Genomic DNA, 20833 nt, shown 5'->3' with positions numbered 1-20833 from the left:
CCTACTTGTGCATACCAGCACTATGTATCTCCCTCAAGTGTCAGGTGTCTCGAGGACTCCAGGGCTAGCTGGGGGTATCTATCAAGTGGAAGCTCCCATAGCCTATGCCAGTATGTTTACTCCTAATCATGCGTGAGATCATCGCCACTAGGGGCCTCTCCATCGGCTTCCACCCATCATTACCTCCTCTGTATTTGTCTCGGCCGGCTCTCTCCTTTGTCTCCTCCTGTGGTATAAGCTAGGACCCCATATGGGGGCACCATACAGTAGTGCAGGTGTAACTAGAGTATCAAATAGCCAAAGCTTCGTCCTCGGCTCCTGAAACTGTATCTGTGAGCATTGCCTCTCTAGCGAGCCAAGGGCTGCATATCCTCTCATCAATCTAGCATCGGCCGCCTTCCGCATCGAGAACTGAGGTCCAGCAAAAGTGATCCCAAGGTATACATATGAGGTAACATACTCCACAGGCTCTCCATTGTATGTAAACTGTACTGCAGATCTACTTATCCACTGTGAGGAGGTGTTAAAGATCATGACCTTGATCTTTCCAAGGTTCACAATAAGGTCCCGGTCCTCGCAAAAGGCCCGTAATGCATCCAAATGCCTCTGCAGCCCCTCTGGTGAATCAGAAATAAGAACAATATCATTTGCATACAAGAGGATCGGTATCAGGACTCCTGCCAAATGTGCTCCTGGTCTCCTTGTCTGTCTATGTAATCCAAGATCTCGTCAATGTATAGACCAAATAGAGTAGGAGACAAGGGGCAGCCCTGCTTCACCCCGATAGTGCTGTGTATGATCTCTGAGTCACCTCCTGGAGCCCGTACTCTGCCTGTGACTGACTCATAGAGTGTAATGATCCCCCACAGCATCTCTGCTGGCACTCCCATATCCTGCAGTCTTCTCATCAATCTGGCCCGTGGGACAGTATCAAGCTTTGCGGAAATCCACAAAGCAGCAGTATATCCATTGCCCGTGAGCACTCCCCTCCTCAATGATCCCCCGTAGTGTAAAGATATGATCTAGTGTGGAGTGCCCTCTCTTGAAGCGTGCCTACCCCGGTGCTCTGAGTCTCTGCTCCTCGGACCATCTACTAAGCTCATGCTCCAAGATTGAACCATATATCTTGGCCAAGGTGTGACCAATCATGATAGTCCTATAGTTGTTGGGGTCCATAGAGAGAGAGAGAGAGAGAGAGAGAGAGAGAGAGAGAGAGTCATTGAATCTTCATTAATGCAACAAAACTCCAAGCTGTGTAGATCTCTTATGCACCAGTCTTGGAGCGAAAATGGATTCAAAGCCTTGGGTGTGACACCAATCTAGAAAAGATGATGGAGTGATTGTAACAAGATCAACACCGTGAATTTATTGATGCTCAACAAGTGGATACAATGACCTCTCGCTCTCTCCACGTGTGACCTCTTGCTCTCTCCAGGTGCCTTGGGGTTAGGCCCTTCAGTTGGTGGATGACCTCTTGAGATGATCATCACCATGAATGAATGGTGAATACAAGACCCAAAGGGCTTATTTATAGTGGTCTAGGGTAGCCATCTATGGCCAACTGGATCAAATAACACTTGTGTCCACACAAGCACACAAGAATGCTCACAGGTGTGTCCATGTACGATTAGTTCTAGACACAATAATACAAGATTGTGTCCACATGCACAAGACTTACGAAACTGGTCCACACATTGACAATGTATATGAGACCACACCTGCCTACTTAAGCAAACACATCAGACCTTGGGCTTTGCTAATGTGTTGCTAATTTTGTGTTGCTAACAACACCTGTAGCGATACAAAGCACATGTAATACCAGTCGGACAGCCTCCGGTGGGAGCTCACAACATAGAGATGCCCATCACATTCAAGCACGCTTATTCGAACATGATGCTGTTGAGCGGTGGTTGTCAAAGTGCAAACAAATTTTTCGCTTACATGGGCTCTACTAGAGACATGCATTCAACAGATACAATCTACAAGACATGACTCACAGATGGTGGTCTAAGGTAGAAAAAGATGGTATAGTTTCTCAAACCTTGGATTCAATACACATACTCCTAGATGAACAGAGTCGCACACTCATGGTTTTTCATCCCACAAAAAAATAGATAAGTATAGAGAGACATTTTGGAAGTGTAACAAGAGATTCGACAGTCCTTGCAAGTTCACAAATTTGCGTTGGGTCTCAAGGAGAACCTTTGACCTGATGAGGTTATAGAGGTGGGACTGGAGCTGATGCTTGATCGCCTTGGCAAGGATCTTATAAGCAATACCAAGGAGGGTGATGGAATGACACAGTTGCACCTCGAGCTGATCACTCCCATCTCTGAGGATCAAATGAATGAGGGGGAAAGCCTCTCTTGAAGTACATGTGTCCGCATGGCATCATTGAAGGTGGCCCATAGCCAATGTTCGTGAGATCCCAGTGTTGCTGGAAGAGGGAGAATGGAACCCCATCCTCGACCTGAGTACTTCTAGTGAGGGAGAGCCCTCTTGATCTCATCCTTGGAGAATGGCGAGTCCAAGAATCCGTGGAGGTTAGGTGACGTTGTCGGAAATTCCGGACACGGAATCACCTGCCTCTATAGCTGTCCACTCCAACAGCCTTGGAAACACACACACAAACGGGGGCACCACCAGCCACCGGCTGGAACACTTCTCTCACGGTTCACCACACCACCCACACCAGACAGACAGCACAAAACAGGGGCACCATAGACAAAGTAAACACCCAGCAATTAAATTCCCAGTCAACTCTTCATACAAGCTCCTCCCGACACAGAAGCCTTACTCACACAACCATACAAACACTCAGACTTGGATTTACTGCCAAGGGAATTCCACCACGGCCTCACAACCTCAGGAATTACAACCTTGCGTCTGACGACCAAGCCATCCAGCCACGCGACCCATCAACACTTTAACCTGTCACAGCCAAGGATACACCACATCCTCAATCGGCACATGATCCACTGCCTCTGCCCACAGTTGGCTTTTTCAATCGCTGCGAACCTCTCGCCTGCGTATTGTGTCAACCACACCAGAAAGAACCCGACCACTCTCTCAGAGGGTGCCCCACCAGCAACCCTCAACTCTCTCTCTCTGCAGCCCATCACTTCTGTGTGTGTCGCCAGCAGCAGCTACTCCAACACCTCTCTCTCTCTCTCTGTGCTGATCCTCTCTCACAGGCAGCTTCTTTGCAGTGCTACCGGCCCCACCAGCCAAGCAGCAACACCTCTGTCCTTCTCTTCCAGGCGGCCCCCTCTCACACGTTGGCCACGGCCAGCCAAAAAACATACCCACAGCCAGCCTCTTCCCTGCTGCTCTGCCCCGCTGCTACAATCACGCTGTCCACCAGCCACCAAGGCTCTTCACTCAAGCGGCTCCCTAGCCCGTCCTCTCTGCTGCCGGTAGCGTCTGCGCTCCACCTTCACAGGCGGCCTCCCAGCAAGAACACCAACCAGCCTTGCCTTCGCTCGCTAGCTCTCCCACGCTAGTCAGAGAGGCCTTGTGTCTGCGGCTGCACTAACAAAACCCAGGCAGCCTTCTCCTCACGCCTGCAGCAGCTGTGCTACCTGCTCTTCGCTCCAGAAGCCCCCAGCTCCACACCAGCGCGTTTCTCTTCTTGCACCTGTGGCTGCAGCTAGCCACACAAACAAAAGGCCACCTTTTTCGTCTTGCGCTCCAGGCTCTCTCCCCAAAGGCGGCTCCTCCCTTCGCGTTTGTCTCTACAGAATGACCAGGGCGCCAGAAAGCACAAGGCGGCTACACACACCTTAAAGACAGCTCAAACCACGATTTGCCAACCTTCCAGAGGCTCACGCTGGCAGCTACGTTGGCAAATAAGCAAGCGGCCAAGTGGCTTTTCTTCTAGCTAGCCACGTTGATATTTATTATTTTTGTAAAGAGCCTAAAAAAGATGGCCACCCCAATGCTTTTCACACCATGCTCTTGCATACGTCCTTTCACTATAAATGGCCCATGCTTCCATGCACACTTCAAATACAACTTTCCAATGCCCATTTTTTTCTTGGACGCGCATACATTTCCAGGCGACCGAGTGGTTGATGTCATCTAAGCAGACCTCCAGTAGACCACGCTTCGAACAAACCTGTACAAGCCCATTACCAAACCATTCACCTTGTACGTCTGCCAACACATTCCAAGCCAAACTCTTTCACCTGCCATGCATTCCATATATACACAAGCCCAAAACACCTTTCAGAAAAACGCCTGACATACTTTGCCAACCCCCCCATCTGCTAGAGCATTCATGCTCAGCAGCAAAAAGCATAAAGTCCAATAGCTATCCACCAGGATCAAAAGGAAACTGCTGTAAGTCACCATCCCATTCCCCAGCATCCATGAAACACAATGGCTGCATCACTGCATACCAAACATCAACTATGTGCACCACAAAATCATTTTTGTCCACTTCACCCACAACAAACCTCCTTGTCTTCAAAACCTGAGACATTGCAGCATCTAGCATCCAATTCACGAGTACCAGTGACGGCCAAGTTCCAACAGTTTGACCTTTATCCACACAAAAATCCAAATCCTTTCCAACAGCAGTGTCCACAAACACTTTCAGCTCTTGTAAAATAGGCATCTCTTCACAACCATACAGCTCAACTGGTTCAAAACCCTTGTCATCCGTGGACTTTGCTTTTAGCATTTCAGCAACACGCAAAGAAGCCTTAGTTACACTCTCGACCATATTTGCATCCATGTCCATCTCTGGTTCCTGTTCATCAAGGCTAGCAACTTGCCACATATCATCCTCAAGCATAATACTCTCATCACAACGCTCTTCATCAGCCAAATCTACATGCATACCTTCTTGAATGTTGCCAACCCCCCTAGTATCATCGTCCAAAGACTCCCCATCACATAATGCATCAAATGGAAAAACATCTATACCATTCATCGCAGGTACCATATCACCATCAAGCTGTCCAAGAAAATCCATAATAATAGGATCTTCCTCCATGCTCTCCACATCCGCATCACAAGCCATCTTCACTTCATCACAAGTCTCTACCCCATCCTCCTCCCTTGTAGAATCTGGCAAAGAATCATCCTCAAAGCATTCTATATCGAGCTCCTCTTCCTTCTTATCATCAGTCAATCCCAAGGCATCATCCTCTTTGCTTCCCTGTGCATGCATGTCATCCAGATCCGAATGTAAATGATCTTCCATAGAGCCTTCCAAATCACTGTCATGTATAGCTATGACGTCCAAATCCAAAGAAGAATCCACTGGCAACTCCTCATCTGCAAAAGTCTCAAACCTTGACCTAGATTCCTCATCTTGCTTTTCATCCACCTTCACATGCTTTAATGACTTTGGAAAAAAATCAGAAGGCATATAAAACATCCCCCTTTGCACCTGTATAGGTCTTTGAGGTTCCTGTCTTATCAAACTTTGCATAGAACTAGCGCTTCACTCATAGGCCGTTTCCTTGGTCCCTCATCCACCATACTGGAAGCTCACCATTTAAATCGAACCAAGGCTGGTCAAGACCTCGGCCGACCTTGCTATGCGAGACATCCTCCGTTGACTCTCTGCCAGCTGTTGCAACTTTATTAGTTAGGTCTCCACGACCTCATTCACAAGATGGTCAAAATGCTTCCCCAGCATTCTTGACATAAAATAGTCATTTAAAAATAGGTCATAAATATAGTTTCTATAACCAACTCTCGTCTGTCCACATTGTTCCACATCAATCCACATTACTTAATCCAAGTTCAATCATATGTATTCCCATCGTCCTTCATCCATTCTCATCCAATCACATCAATTTCCATCTCATCACATCGTCCTTCATCCATTCTCATCCATTCTCATCCAATCACATCAATTTCCATCTCATCACATCTTTCCACATTTATACTCATCACATCTCATCCACTCGCATCTACCCATATCCACATCTCATTACATCACATTCATTCACATCTCATTCATATCTACCCCGATCCACATTACATCACATCACATCACATCCCTTTCACCTCACATCTCATTCATTCACATCTATCCCGATTCACATCCCATCACATCTCATCCATTCACATCACATCTCATTCATCCATTCACCTCACATCTCATCTATTCACATCACATCTCATTCATCCACATCTATCTCGATTCACATCACAGGCTCACTGGATTTACAAACCCTCAATGAACATGGCATGCTGCACTCCAGTCAAACAAACCTAGAACTGTGCTCAAGAAAAACAGATGCAGTCAGAACCCTCATAATCCAAACTCCTCCTAAACCTGCTATACACAGTTCCATTCCTTTTCCTAGACAAGTAACATGTTTGGCTTTGATAGAACTAGTCAACCCTCCACAGATGGTCCACGAATCAAGTACTGTCAAGACTTCATGCAACAGTTTTTCAGAAGAGGACTTCCAATAGGAAGAGACATATCATGACACCCTCCACCTCATTCACATTCAAGAGCACGATCAGCCAATTCCCTTAGGCCGCTGCTCATCACAAACTCTCACACGTAAATACCTTCTTTAATTCTTCCCTTCCCTGAAGGCTGCTGGTAACCCATAGATGCACCCTCTCCAAAAAAACCAGCTCCAGCAACGTTCTGATTCCTGCTTCGCACGTATCCCCTCTTCTCCACTTCCTCCTGATCACGTTCGTGTCTTTCTACAGCCAGTATGAATATATCTATACAATCTTCACAGCAAATGCAACTTGCGATTTTCCCCTCTTTAACTCATGAAAAATTCCTGCACGTAGTTCACAATCCAGCCTCAAGTGCTCACAGACCTGAAACTTTGATTGTAGTGAACCTCCATCGATGAGAACACCCGCACACACCTTCCTCATGCACAACAAGTGTCGTTCCAATTCAGTGAATAATCTCACACTTCTGTCCCCAAAAAACATCGTTCATTCCCCATCCCTTGCTTCTTCCTTCCGGACGAACCGAATCACCCCGTATCAGGAACCCCCTTTACACCTGTATTGCGCCGCCCATGAAAAACGTCCACTTTCTTTTTTCTCTCTCTCTTTTTTTAGCCTTTTCCCCCCTTTTTTTGATTCCAGCCTCCTCCCCCACGAGAAGACTCTGGATCATCTACGTGCATGGCCAGGCTGCCACCTCCACCTTCCTGAAGCTCCCTTCAGCCGCCACGTGCATGAATAGCATTTCCCCAGAAGTATGTCAACTCCTCGATACGTAACCATTCACATTTTTTGGAAAAAAAGAAATACATCAGTCTTTTTTTTTCCCCCTTTTTAAACCTAGCCTTCATGATGATCATCCCTTCATCACTACCTCGTGTGTATCTACATGTGCCTATCATTAGTGACTAGATTAGTGCATTTAATGAACTACACATTTACATGTATCATATTTTTGCCAAACCAACCCAGGCTGAAGGCATTCATGCCTCAGCTTAGATTGTATAAAAGGTGGAGTTCTTGTGACACATCTTCATCTAACAGGTCTTCAGGCATTTCATCCTTCCATACCACTGGGCCGCATGTACTCACTTGCATAATCCTCACAAAATATTTCTTCAATCTGAGACCATTTACTCTCCTTTCATGTCGCTTCCCATCTAAATCTTCCAATTGGTACGAACCATTTGTAAACTTCTCTCTTACCTTGAAAGGGCCTTCCCATTTGGTAACAAATCTAGTTTTGAATGTGTGATCCAATTGACTATTGTATCTCAGAACCAAATCACCAACTTTGATGTCTTTATCTTTGAACCTTCTATTCACTCTTTCCTGGTTTCTTTCCTGAACTATAGCATAGTACTCTGCTGCTTTCAGCCTATCCAACTGAGCCTCTTGCATATCCACCAAACGGTGTTCATACATTAGATTTGGTTTTCTTGCTAGCTTCATAAGCATCTGTAAGGTAGGAATTTCCACCTCCAATGGCAACACCGCCTCCTTCCCATAAATCAAGTGGTAAGGAGAGAATTGAGTACCCTCTTTTACTGCAGTTTTGTAGGCCCAAAGAGCCCCTGGTAATGCCAAATCCCAACTTTTTTCATGTATTCTTTTCATCTTCCCAATAATTCCGGTGAGCTCACCATTAAAGTACTCATTCCTTGCATTGCATTGTGGATAATGTGGGGTAGTGTACCTGTGTTTAATCTTAAGCTTCTCACATAGTAGATCCAACAATTCACTTCTGAATCCTGGTCCATTGTCTGATACTATCTCCAAACGCATACCATATCTACTGCAGATCTCCTCATAAACAAACTTTCAAACTGTTTTTTTGTTTACAGCCTTCACTGGCTTTGCTTCTGCCCACCTTGAAAGATAATCCACAGCAGTTAAGATGTAAGCATTCCCTCTCCCTGTCATAGTCAAAGGACCTACAGCATCTATCCCCCATTTTTCAAAAATATTGAAAGCAAGAATAATATTCCTTAGTTCCGGCAAAAGTATCCTCTTACCCATCTCTTGACACTGATGACAGGTCCTGCACCAATGCCTCACATCCCTCTGTAAGGATGGCCAAATATATCCTTCAGATAAAAATTTTCTGAGCATAGTCTTAAATGCAAAATGCCCACCACATACACCTTCATGATGGAACTCCAAGATGTGCAATATCTCATCCTGCCAGGGCACTCTCCTTAAAATCATGTCACTTCCTTGCATATATAACACATCACCAATTAGCCGATATGGCTGGCATGCTTTGACAAACCTGTATTTCTGATGCTTGGGAACTTCAGGGGGAACCTCACCTGTAATTAAAAAACTCTCTTCCTTACATAACCAGCCCCTTCCTCTGTACAGTGGCTCCTTAACTTCTACAGCATTCAATTTCATGTCAATCCCTCCTTGTGCTGCATCATGTGCTTCCTGATTCTGACTCCTTTCTATATGACTCACAGACCATGCTTCAAGCTGACTTAGTAATCTCTTCACTGCATATAACCAAGTCTTCAAGTGTGAGTGCTTTGTCTTCCAGATGCCTAAAATCTGTTTAATAACTAGCAATGCATCACCCTTGATATTCAACCTCTTCACATCCATACTCAGGCAATTTTTTAATCCTTCACTCAGAGCACCATACTCGGCCTCATTATTACTAGTTACTTTGAGAGGGAAACCCTTCTTTTTGATCTTTCTTCCATCAGGATAAAAAATCACAATGCCTCCGGTAGCTTGATTTGAGCTCCTTCTATAAGACCCGTCAAACAACATAGTGTGTGCATTCTCCAATGCTTTCTCCTCAATCTTACTAAGTTTCTCTTCCACAGACTTTACTAAAACAGGGCTGTCCTTGTATGTAAGCAAATCGGCCAAAGAAGCACGGGTAGAACCTTCAACCAAAAAGGTAAATGAGTACTCCTGTAACTCAGCTACCCATTTTATCATTCCCTTTGAAAGATTAGAATTGTTTATCAATTCTGGAAGTAAAGTACAGCTTGTCATAACAACAAAAGGATGAGGCAGTAAATAAGACCTCAATCTCCTGCAAGCATACACCAAGCTAGCTAGTACTATCTGAGCATCTGTATAGCTTCTCTCTGCATCATTCTTTAACCTGCTCACATAATACAAAGGCCTCATGTAACCTGAATTATTCCCTTGCTGTAGCAAAATGGCTCCAATTGCATCAGGTCCTACTGAAGGATTTAAATATTTTTTTTTTGAGAAATCTGGAGTTTTTACACTAGATACACTTCCCAACAACTTCTTAACAGCCTCAAACACTTCATCACATTCTCTTGACCACTGAAAGGACACCTCCCTTGTCATCTTTTGTAGAGGATATAGAACCTGAGAAAGCATAGGGATGAATCTGGAAAGGTATTTAGTCTTTTGTAAAAAAGTATGCAGCTGTCTAAGATCTCCAGGAGGGGGCAGCAACACAAATGCCTTCACTTTGTCTGGATCCGGCTCTATCCCATTTTCAGAAATGATATGCCCCAGAATCTTATGCTAGATCTTGCCAGAAAGCATTTCCTTGGGTTTAGCTGTCCTCCACATTCATCAAGCCTTTGGAACACTTGGTTAAGCTTTTCACAATGGTCTTTTCTTTGGCTATACACACAAATATCATCAATGAAAACTTTACAAAACTTTTCCAAAAAAGAGGCCAACACCAAATCAATATTCTCCTGATAGTGAGATGATCCATTCTTCAGCCCAAATGGCATTTGTCTGTAACAAAAGCATCCCCACGGAGTCAAAAATGTGGTCTTAAGTTGATCTTTTGGAGCAATGGAAATCTGAAAATACCCTGAGTAACCATCACAAATACTATACATCTCATGCCCTGCTACTCTATCCAAAATATCATCAATATGGGGTAGAGGGTAATGATTACTCTTAGTGACCGCATTCAAAGGTTTGTAGTCTACACAAACCCTCCATTTATTCCCAGTCTTAGGTACTATTTCCACAGGACTTGCCCAGTCAGAATAATCCACAGAGCATATGATTCCAGCCCTTAGTAATTTCTCCACTTCCTCTTTCAACACCTCTCTCTGCTCAAGACCTAACTTCCTCATCTTCTGGAAGATTGGTTTGGCATTCTCCTTAAGGTCACAAGGGCTATCACGTTGTCAGGCGTTTTTCTGAAAGGTGTTTTGGGCTTGTGCATATATGGAATGCATGGCTGGTGAAAGAGTTTGGCTTGGAATGTGTTGGCAGACGTACAGGGTGAATGGTTTGGTAATGGGCTTGTACAGGTTTGTTCGAAGCGTGGTCTACTGGAGGTCTGCTTAGATGACATCAACCACTCGGTCGCCTGGAAATGTGTGCGCGTCCAAGAAAAAAATGGGCATTGGAAAGTTGTATTTGAAGTGTGCATGGAAGCATGGGCCATTTATAGTGAAAGGACGTATGCAAGAGCATGGTGCGAAAAGCATTGGGGTGGCCATCTTTTAGGCTCTTAATAAAAATAATAAATATCAACGTGGCTAGCTAGAAGAAAAGCCACTTGGCCGCTTGCTTATTTGCCAACGTAGCTGCCAGCGTGAGCCTCTGGAAGGTTGGCGAATCGTGGTTTGAGCTGTCTTTAAGGTGTGTGTAGCCGCCTTGTGCTTTCTGGCGCCTTGGTCATTCTGCAGAGACAAACGCGAAGGGAGGAACCGCCTTTGGGGAGAGAGCCTGGAGCGCAAGACGAAAAAGGTGGCCTTTTGTTTGTGTGGCTAGCTGCAGCCACAGGCGCAAGAAGAGAAACCCGCTGGTGTGGAGCTGGGGGCTTCTGGAGCGAAGAGCAGGTAGTGCAGCTGTTGCAGGCGTGAGGAGAAGGCCGCTTGGGTTTTGTTAGTGCAGCCGCCGCAGACACAAGGCCTCTTCAACTTTATTCTCTTTTTCTTTGTGGAGCTGAACCTCCTGCCAGTGGAGCAGCTCTAGCAGCTAGTGGACCATAAGTGCATTCACACACACACCCTTCTCCTCCCCTTTTACAAAACCACTAGCTCACCTATTTAAAGGTGGAGCTAGAAGGCATTGTATGGAGCAAGAAGCTTAGTTGTATTTTGAGCAACTTAATAAGCAAGATCTTTTCTTGTATTTTGTGAGTCTCTCTCCTCCACATATTTGATCTAGCATGAGCACCACGAAATTCTAACATGTATGGATGATAAGTTAGGGGATGCTCAAGGCTGCCACTAAAACTGGAGAAAGAAAAACCTGAATTGGAGTATTTCTTGGTCAAATGTGCCATAACCATTGCATTTCTTAATTTGCTTGACTTGGTCTTGTAGAATGCTCAGAGGTTTGCTCACAGGTTTATGGGTTAATTTGAATTCACAGACATTGAGTGCTCACAGGTTTATGGGTTAATTTGAATTGGCAGACATTGAGTGGCTGTGGAGTCGGGTGGAGATGTCAGGCTATGAGGAGTACAGCGGAACAGAGTACCGGTCACCTGGCTGTACCGAAGAGTACAATGTTGTGAAGTAAGCACATGTATTTCAGTCTCAATTTTGTTAATTTAGTTAATTGATTGACAAGCTATGAAAGAAGCATGCAATTTGTGCGATACACATTATATTTTTATCAGGAAAAAGGCTCGTCTGTTAATGTTAGTCTTTACTTTGCTGAAACCACAGGCAAGATATTGCTCAAATCGGGGGGAGTGAGAGTCTAGTCATGGAAGGGGATATAGGTGGGGGACTGGCGTTGCAACGTAGTATCTCCGTATCAAAGGAGTCACCACAGCTATTGCAAATCAACTCCAATATTGTAGCCAAGTCAGATTTGGCAGGCTCAGGCGGATTCTCGAGGTACTGCCAACATTTTATGTTACTGTTATACGTAATGAAGCATACACAAATAGAGTGGTTTTACATTGTCACTCTGAGCGGCTTTACAGGGTACTTAAAAGCCTAGTAATATGCCTTAGGATGTTACATACGTGCCCATTGTCGTTACCATAGTTGATTGATTTTTTAAACCACCATCAATGATTTTATTGAAGATTTTTAACAGTAAAAGTTATGACAGGGTGGTATGCCTCCGTGTCCATCCCACATTCCAACTGCGCCATCCTATGGAGACCTTTATAACGTTCACATCTGTAGATGGAAACACTCATTCTATCAGTACTGAAAGTGAGGAGCTATGTCTTCGTGGTGACAAAAGACCCAATGGTAAGTGAAATTTCTTCCCGTTGGCCGTTGTTATCCAAAATTCTTGGTATATCATGTCCAAAGTTCTTTAAACATACCAAGTTCTAATATTCCCTCTCTTTTTTTTTTTGCGACTTGTGGTTGTATCAATCCTAAATTCTTGGTATATCATGTCCAAAGTCTTTGAACATACCAAGTTCTTTTTTGCAATTTGTAGGAGTACCAATCCTTACTTTCAACATTAATAAAAGTCAGCTTGTCATGTCTCTTATGGGCTGCTCAACCCCTGGTCCAGCTCAAAACCAGCTGGTTTTCCGGGTTAATGGGTGAGGGCCAGCCATTGCTCCTAATTCCACCTGCAGCCTCTATGCTGCACTAGTGCAAATGTGTCCTCCTAGCTGCCACGTTTTGTTTTCATGTGACAGCTCACCCTTGTCTATGTTACAATTTTGGCATAGACTGGCTAAGGGATAGGGTTAGTACTCTATGCGTCATGCAAGCTGTGAGGTGGGTCAGCAGTTGGCTATTGGAAAGTGAGTTAATAATCCCATTAAAACTAGGGCTGGTCCTCCCAGGACATCTCACCTAGCTTCCTTAGAGATTACTGGAAGCGACTGTGTGACAGCTTCCGACCTTGGATGGTCACTCTTTTCCTTTGGTGGGTAGCTCATAAGAGTTTAGCAGTTGGCACGTGGCTGGCCATTGGTGGTCATCCAGTGCAGTGCATGAGGTGCAGCCACCCGCAGGAATCGTAGCGACATCGCCTTTGGGACTGCCCCAAAGCACAGCAGGTTTGGCTGAGGATTCTTAGAATATTCACCACCTCTCAGACTTCTGCCTGCATCATCACTTGGGGGGCAGTTGCTTTGGGACTGCCCCAAAGCACAGCAGGTTTGGCTGCTGAGGATTCTTAGAATATTCACCACCTCTCAGACTTCTGCCTGCATCATCACTTGAGGGGCAGTTGCTTGGGTGACAGAGTCAACACCCGCTCTCCATTACGAGGAGATAGATGATGGTCAGGCCCTCAGGCTCTCGCGTTTCAGGATAGAGTCTGTCCCCACCACCAACACTCTAGTAGTGCCCTGGTCCCCTGGCACTTGTCAGAGGTAGGAGATCATCAGCAACATTGCGGCATGGCACACAGGCAGGCGCGGTGCAGTGAGCACCCCCCCCCCCTCCCCCCTTCTTTCTTTTCCCCTTCCTGAGCGGAGTTCATCCGTGCCATATGGACAGATATCACTCATACCCTCCATGGTAGTACAGGAAGCAGGAAGGAAGATTCGGACCGCATGTGGAGACGTTGAGAGGCCTTCCTTCGCATCTGGCAGCAGGGTCCCTTCCTCTCGGACAGTGTCGATGATCTCACTTGGCACTACGGGCCACCAGTTCAGCTCTTCCACACACACACACACACACCCCCCAGCCTGTAGCTTCCTTCTTGTATGAGGTAGTTCCCTTCGAGAGCAGCTAGCTATGGAGGGGACTACCCTCACCAGTGTTTTCTCCTCCTTTGGAGATTCTGATCATGTAATTCAGCCTGTTGGCTGGTTTTTCATTTAACTAATATAAGGATCTATTTCTCGGGGCGGGGGGTCTATATTAGTGAGTGGGGCTGCACTGTGTGTGGGTTTGGATCTAGTCTAGCCCATGAGGTGGTTTTAGGATCAACAAACCCCTGCTGGCCGTGGTATGGGACGTGACTAGTGACGTTCACAGGAAAGGTAGTCTATGAGCTGGAGGCTTCATGATTCACCCATCCTCATTGCTGATACTTGAGGGTGGTCTGGAGCTGTTAGGCCTATGGTTGGGTTGGTAAGACCGTCAATTGCTTTTCTTGTGCTCTCTCTGTGTTTGTGTGCACGCACGTGTTTGGTGCTCTGTATGCAAACTGGTCCCGGATGGTTAACAAGAGTGTTAATGGTCTGCAATCACCTAGCCCTGTCCACAGGCTAACATGCATCCTCTGCACCCTTGTATGATGTGAACGTGGATGGAAGTTAGGTATGTTGCACTCTCTTCCAGTTATATTACATCTAGCCTTAGCTGCATAGCCTTGCGATAGGCATGTGAATTGACTCTCATCAAGTCAAACTACCTGGGTCCTGGTGATTTATATTACCCCTAAACTTTGAAAGAATGGCAACATGTTATGGGTCTTCCGGATTCCCTATCTATATCATCCATCCCATCCACCCCCCCCCCCCCCCCTCACCCCCTTGAGTAGCTTGGTTTTCCCACCTGAAGGTTTACAAGTTGTGGTGGCAAAGCAGCAACAGTACCAACAGGGATCTGCGGGATTTGAACTCGGGACTTTCCCTCCCCAAGTAACAGGCCCACACTGTTGGGCTACCCCCCTAGATTTCCCTTGTCTTTTGATGCATAATGTGAAGTCCCAATTTTGCAAAGAGGGATTAAAACGAGATCAACTTAAAGTAATCAGGGGATGCATTTATCCAATGAACGGGTAGGCAATGGTCTCCCAACCCAGAGCAAGGAATCCAAACTACTCCATTGGGCATATTATGAATACGAAGACTTAGATCTCAATCCAAACCCTATGAGAATACTAGAAACTTCCAAAAAGGGGTTAGAGATACATAATTGAGCTTCATGGAACTTAAAAACATACACGTGCTTCACAAAACAGTGAAAACGCACATGGTCTTCACAAAACTGTGGAATATCCACTTTCACATAATGAGAACACATAAATTGATAATCTTAACCCAGGGCCACAAATTGTTTCTTTTGTCAACCAGTTCCTGTCTTTCTGGAGCCACACACCTGCCTGGATCTACTTTCTTGCACTCTCCTCTCTTCACTATCCTAGCTTATCTTCCTCTTTCTTGACTCTTCCTTTCTCTTTCTTTTGCTATTTGGTTTTTCTCCCCTATTTGTCCATCTCTGCCCTCTTTGTACACCGCTTTTTCATTCAATTTTCTCATCCTCCTCCTCTTATCAATCCCCCCTCTTCTCTTCAATTTCCATGCTTACATGTTTTCTCTCAAATTTAGCCCCCTCAAAAATGCCATTTCCTAGCAACTTTTTCTTGATCCTTTTCAAGATGGACACGTATCCGGACCAACTTGAACCCAAAGATCCTGTAGTTTTAAAAGGAATCTGTGTCCTAGCCTGTCCTGGGCTAATTTGTCTGCAATCCAACACAAGTGACAAGATTGCAAGAGAACAAGGCTGCAAGAGGAACAAGAACACCTGCACTACTCCAAGAACACTGTTACATGTCCTCCACTGTACCGTGCACACTCAGCAGAGGCCACGGTGAAGAGGACAACACACAGCTCAAGTTGATGACAAGTGACTGCAGCACACCTAGGCTAAGAATTAGGCTACACATGTAGCTGAACTGAATGCCATCGACTAAAACAAGCAAAAGACTAAACACACGAACTGGACTATTGCATTCCCTCGATGAGTTGGAGAGTCCCTTTTACACAAAAAGCCCGTAGGCATTAAAATCCCTTGCATATGGGATAACTCAACACACCACAACCTGATTTCACATTAAATAAACCAAATTGCAACCACTCCATTACAATGGGCATCCGACACGTCTGCATGGATGGCCGTAAGGGAGATGAAGCAACAAGGTGCGAACAGAGATGAAACTAGAGGGCTCTGATACAATATCTAGATATCTGTGTGTTTAACACAGTGTTACTGTGGAATGCCATTTTGCCCTCCTGGAACGTGGAATGGAATGCTCTAAAACGCCTTGGAACGTTCCGACTTGTGGAATGGCTAGGTGGAACGTTCCGCACCCACTTCTGTGCCATTCCGGAGCAATGGACAGAAAATGGTGGCCACCTTAAAAAAATGTGATTTTGTTGAGTAGCGTGTTGCAGCCCACTGTCTCTTTGACTCTCTATGCGACCATCCACCGGCATCCACTACTGCTGCTCATCGCGTGCTCAGTCTTCACCTGTGCTAGCTGCTCGCTGCTGAGTGCTCACCGCCTGCATGTGCTAGCTGGCTGCTGCTCATCGCCTGCCAGCATATCAACTGCTCGCAGCTCATCGCCTGCACACTGCTGCTGCTTCTGATCGCTTGCACACTGCTGCTGCTCATCGCTTCTGTTCACCGTTGACAACCAACTGCTGCTCAAGCCTCATGCATGACGCCCTACTACCTAGGGCAGCAAGGCTAGCTAGTAGCCACCAAGGGCCTAGCCTCCTACACTGTATAGTAACGCTTCAGCACTCGTCACTATCCGTCTCCAAGCAGCATGGCTTCAAAGTGGTGCGATGAGGTTGATAGCAACAACAAATATTCTAGCAAGGGAGGAGCAAGGAAGTGGAAGTGCCACTATTGTGGCAGCAAGAAGAATGGAGGAGCGGGTAGAGTCTGTGCCCATCTCATTGGAGAGAAAGGCCACGGCATCAACTTTTTGCCTCTCATTCCAAATGCAAAGAAGGTTGCTGTTACCGCATTCACAGCTTCATTGAATGACCCAAACCAGCAATGCCACTAGCACCTATGGCACGAGTTGTTTCTTCTTCATCAGGCTCAGGAAGAGGTGGAGCCTCCTCTTCCACTCCTTCCAGGGCTTCTCATGTAGGGCCCTCTGTGGTTCCTTCTCATGCTTCCATTTCATCAGCAAGCAGGCACGCAAGCCTTGCAGCTACATGGCATCTAGATATTGTTGGTTTCTTTTATAGTTGGGGCATATCTTTCAATGCCGCAAGATCTCCTTATTACAAGGAGATGGTTTAGGAAATTGCAAGGTTTGGTCCCACTTATGAGCCACCAAGCTTTGAGGCTTTGAGGACCAAGCTTTTGCAAGATGAGAAGGCATCCATTGAGCTAGCATTGGAGACTGTCGGGGAGGGGCGGCAGAAGCATGGAGTCACTCTCATTGGAGATGGCTAGAGTGACACAAGGTCTCGCTCCATTCACGGCATTGTTGCATACTCACGGGGTAAGTCATACTTTGTGGGTTCCATTGACAACTCCAAGGGAGGGAAGACCGCAGAGAAACTTGCTAATATTGGGGTGAGGCCATTGCGTATGTTTGGGCCCCAAATGTCTTGCAGTTTATTGGAGATGGGGAAAATGCCAATAGGGCACCAAGAGTAATCATTGAGGCATGCTATTCCCACATTTGTTTTAGTCCATGCATTGCGTCTTAACAATCTCTTGAAGGACATTGGGAAATTGCCTTACTACTTGCTTGTCACTGAGATCGGGAGAGAGGTGGTGACCTTCATCATATGCGGGGCATCTCTCGATATGTGAAGATGTTGGAGATCCTTCGTGTAGTAGCTACAAAATTTGAAGACCTGGTAGCTTTGCTTCTTGAGAAGGATAGAAGAAACAAGGACTCGCAAGCAAGTAGCAGCCTTGAATAAGATAAGGCTTTCGTTGGAGCACAATAGTGGAAAAGCAACAAAAAGATCCAATTTAGGTACTGCAAACGAATGGGCCACAAAGAAGCAAATTGTTTTAAGAAGCTTGAATAGAGCAAGAGAAGCACCATGCAGATCTTGTTGGCTGAAAATGAGGAGCAGCTGACTGAAGAGATAGCTACAACAACAACACAAGTCTCCCTCAATGAGGAAGACACTGATTGGGCATTCTAGTTTTCTTGTATTGTGCCAATGAGGGTTCTCTGCTTGGGTTGTCCCCCAAAAAAGATTTGTAATGTTTGTGTGTGTTTTGTGTGCCTTCACTTATAAAAGACTCCGCATTATCTTTCATCCCTGTTAGGAGTTAGGGGGGGTGATGAAGAGCTAGCCTTGCTGCTTTGGTCACTTGCCTCCTGATTGGAGGATAAAGATGGCACGGGATGTGTGCATGGCTAGATCACTCCCTTGCAGCGCGTGATGAAGGTAGCTGCTTCTTTTGGGTCTTGGTTCTCACCCCCCTCGCTCTGGAGGGGGGATTGTTGGGTATTTGGAGTCTCGTGTGTGTGAACCAGATGTGTTAGTGTGCTTTAGTGTTTGAACAGCCTCTTATGGCTAGATTCTGTGTATGTAAGCAATGATGTCATAGCTTTTGCCATGTGTCTTGTGCTTTTGAGTGTGACTATGTCAACGATAAGTCTCTAACCCTACATAAAGCATTGTACTCGATAAAGTATCATATCAATCAAAGCTCTCTCTGTACGTGCTAATCATTAATCTTGTACTTTCATCAACAGTTCTGTCTGTCTGCAGTCATGGCCACCTTCCGTCCACCTTAGCTTGGGTCAAGACACCTCTCTCCTGCACCTGCTGGGCACTCTGCCTAGTCCCGCTATGCTCCAACTAACAAGCCTCATTGAGATAGATGGTTTTCCTGATCTGTTGGTACCTGATGCCAGTCTAGACCCATCGTAGGCACAGACCTGTATATCACGTGCTGCAGTAATTGTAAGCTGTGGATAATAGGTGTTCCTCAAAAGAGGATAACTTCATCAAGATTCTCGTGTAAGAATAAAGTCCCTATGAAGAAACTCTCTAGTGTCGGGGGTTATCTTACTGGATCCATCGTGGTATGCTAGGCTCCAGCTCAAAAGGAAGTCTGTTGTCCCTGGGATTGTGTAGATTCTGCGAGTGAGAGAAGCCTGACACAAAATCGGAGGCTGAGGGTCCGGAGGGAACCATCTTGGCCTAAGTGGGTGGTGAAGAAACCCGACGACATGGGTGGTGGTGGACCATGGTGTTGAGAGAACTTCACTGGTCTCACTGGATACGGTCCTCAGTGTAAGCAGTCTTAAGGTCTTTGATATTGGAGGCCTTAAATGTAGTGCAACACGAGTATAGACTCTAGAGTATCTCGAAAAACAAAACCAAAACTTCTGCCTGCATATTTCTTTTAAAATAACTGTACCTCTCACATTTATTTTAAAAAAAACACTCTAGCAAGGAATATCACCAATAATTTCATCATCTTTCAACTAAATTTGGTTACAATTAACATACATTATTTCATATCTTCTTTTTTCAGGTGAGTGGATGCTTGTGGACAAGTGCGCCAATGTATCACTGGTCAACAGGTTCATACTGGAGGAAGTTGAGCAATGTCTAATATGTTGGGGACCTGGCACTTGCAACCTGGAACTTTGGTCCCCAGAGAGGCCTGTTTCAAAGGCTTCTCCTATAAGCATACATCATATATATGAGACAATTTATGAAGGAAAATGAGTCTCAGACAATTCTTGAAGAAACTCCAGAGTTACTCCAGTAGTTGCTGCCCGCATTCGTAAAGTGAAGGATGTCTTATGAATCCTTCAACACAATCTGCACAAATGTTTTGATAGTTGATCCAAAAAAAGACTAAATCATTTTTTTTTCATATTGCCTAAAGCATGATTAAAGAGCCTCCAAAATTTGTGAACTGACATGAACAAATTTGATGTAGCTTAAGGGCCGCCTCCCAAATTTCAAACAAAGGGCTAATTTCTCTTTTTTTGGAGCCCGCACATCAAATAATATATTGCAATAAATTGAATGAAATTTTGCTTTTTTAATCAAACAATGTGCTAAATTTTGAGTATTTTTATTTGAGCCTTGTAATTTTATTAGAACAATTTACAAAATTAGGACTTTCACTATTCGGTAATCAAAGATTCAGGTATAGTCTACATGATGGGTATATGAATGGATAGGCCTTAAGATTAATGATTCTTGATATGTTGATAGTTTTCCTTTTATCTAGCTTAATAGACATTACTACTTCATTGTCAACCTATTGACAATGAGGTAGTGGACTAATTTTCCAAGTCCTTTTTTTCCCCCCAAACACTAATACTTTCTTCATTTCTTTGCTTTCTTCTTTCCTCCGTTACTTTCTACTTTTTTTTGACTTGAGTCTACTTTATTTATTTTCAAGAACATGTGGCTTTGTGAGTTGAGTAACATGTAAGTTGTACGACATCAAGCCCAAATTTAATTCTTTGTTGTTGGTTCTGCAATATTGTCAAAGGCCATGAGAATTGTGCAGCCACCTTGATGCATGAGAGACTTCTTGTGAGTTACTCCATTTGGCATTGAGATAAGTTGAGGAGCTCTTCCAAGTTGCTTGCTTTGTTGCCATTATTGATGTACTTTTGGCTCTTGGGATGTTGTGGGAAGCATGCTTCATGGTGAGGTTATGGTGGGGATTCAAGTGTTGCCCTCATGAGAGGTTTCTTGTGATATTGCATTTTTTTTAGATGTAGGTTCTTAAGTTCTTGTGTCTTTCCCACTTGGGAGGAGAGGTTCTTGTAGTTTGCTTGCCCCTTTTTAAGT

General features: G+C 45.1%; 1 protein-coding gene across 3 annotated transcripts in view; it reads left to right on the top strand.

The window, feature by feature from the left end:
* Positions 1-19881, top strand: part of HGL1 (heteroglycan glucosidase 1) — a 77238-nt gene extending 57357 nt beyond the window's left edge. For all 3 annotated transcript variants that reach the window (XM_086783795.1, XM_086783796.1, XM_086783797.1), the window contains 4 exons: positions 11828-11930; positions 12084-12257; positions 12478-12623; positions 19551-19881. In XM_086783795.1, coding sequence (XP_086639921.1) covers positions 11828-11930; positions 12084-12257; positions 12478-12623; positions 19551-19747 — 620 coding nt within the window. In that variant the 3' untranslated portion in view covers positions 19748-19881. The remainder of the gene's footprint in view (positions 1-11827; positions 11931-12083; positions 12258-12477; positions 12624-19550) is intronic.
* Positions 19882-20833: the final 952 nt, after the last annotated feature.

This window comes from Cibotium barometz, chromosome 46 (genome assembly GCF_041138505.1).
Source record: "Cibotium barometz isolate CiBa-2024 chromosome 46, ASM4113850v1, whole genome shotgun sequence".
In the NCBI taxonomy this organism is placed as follows: Eukaryota; Viridiplantae; Streptophyta; class Polypodiopsida; order Cyatheales; family Cibotiaceae; genus Cibotium; species Cibotium barometz.
The sequence above is the reverse complement of the archived record's forward strand: the minus strand, read 5'-3'. Positions and strand labels throughout refer to the sequence as shown.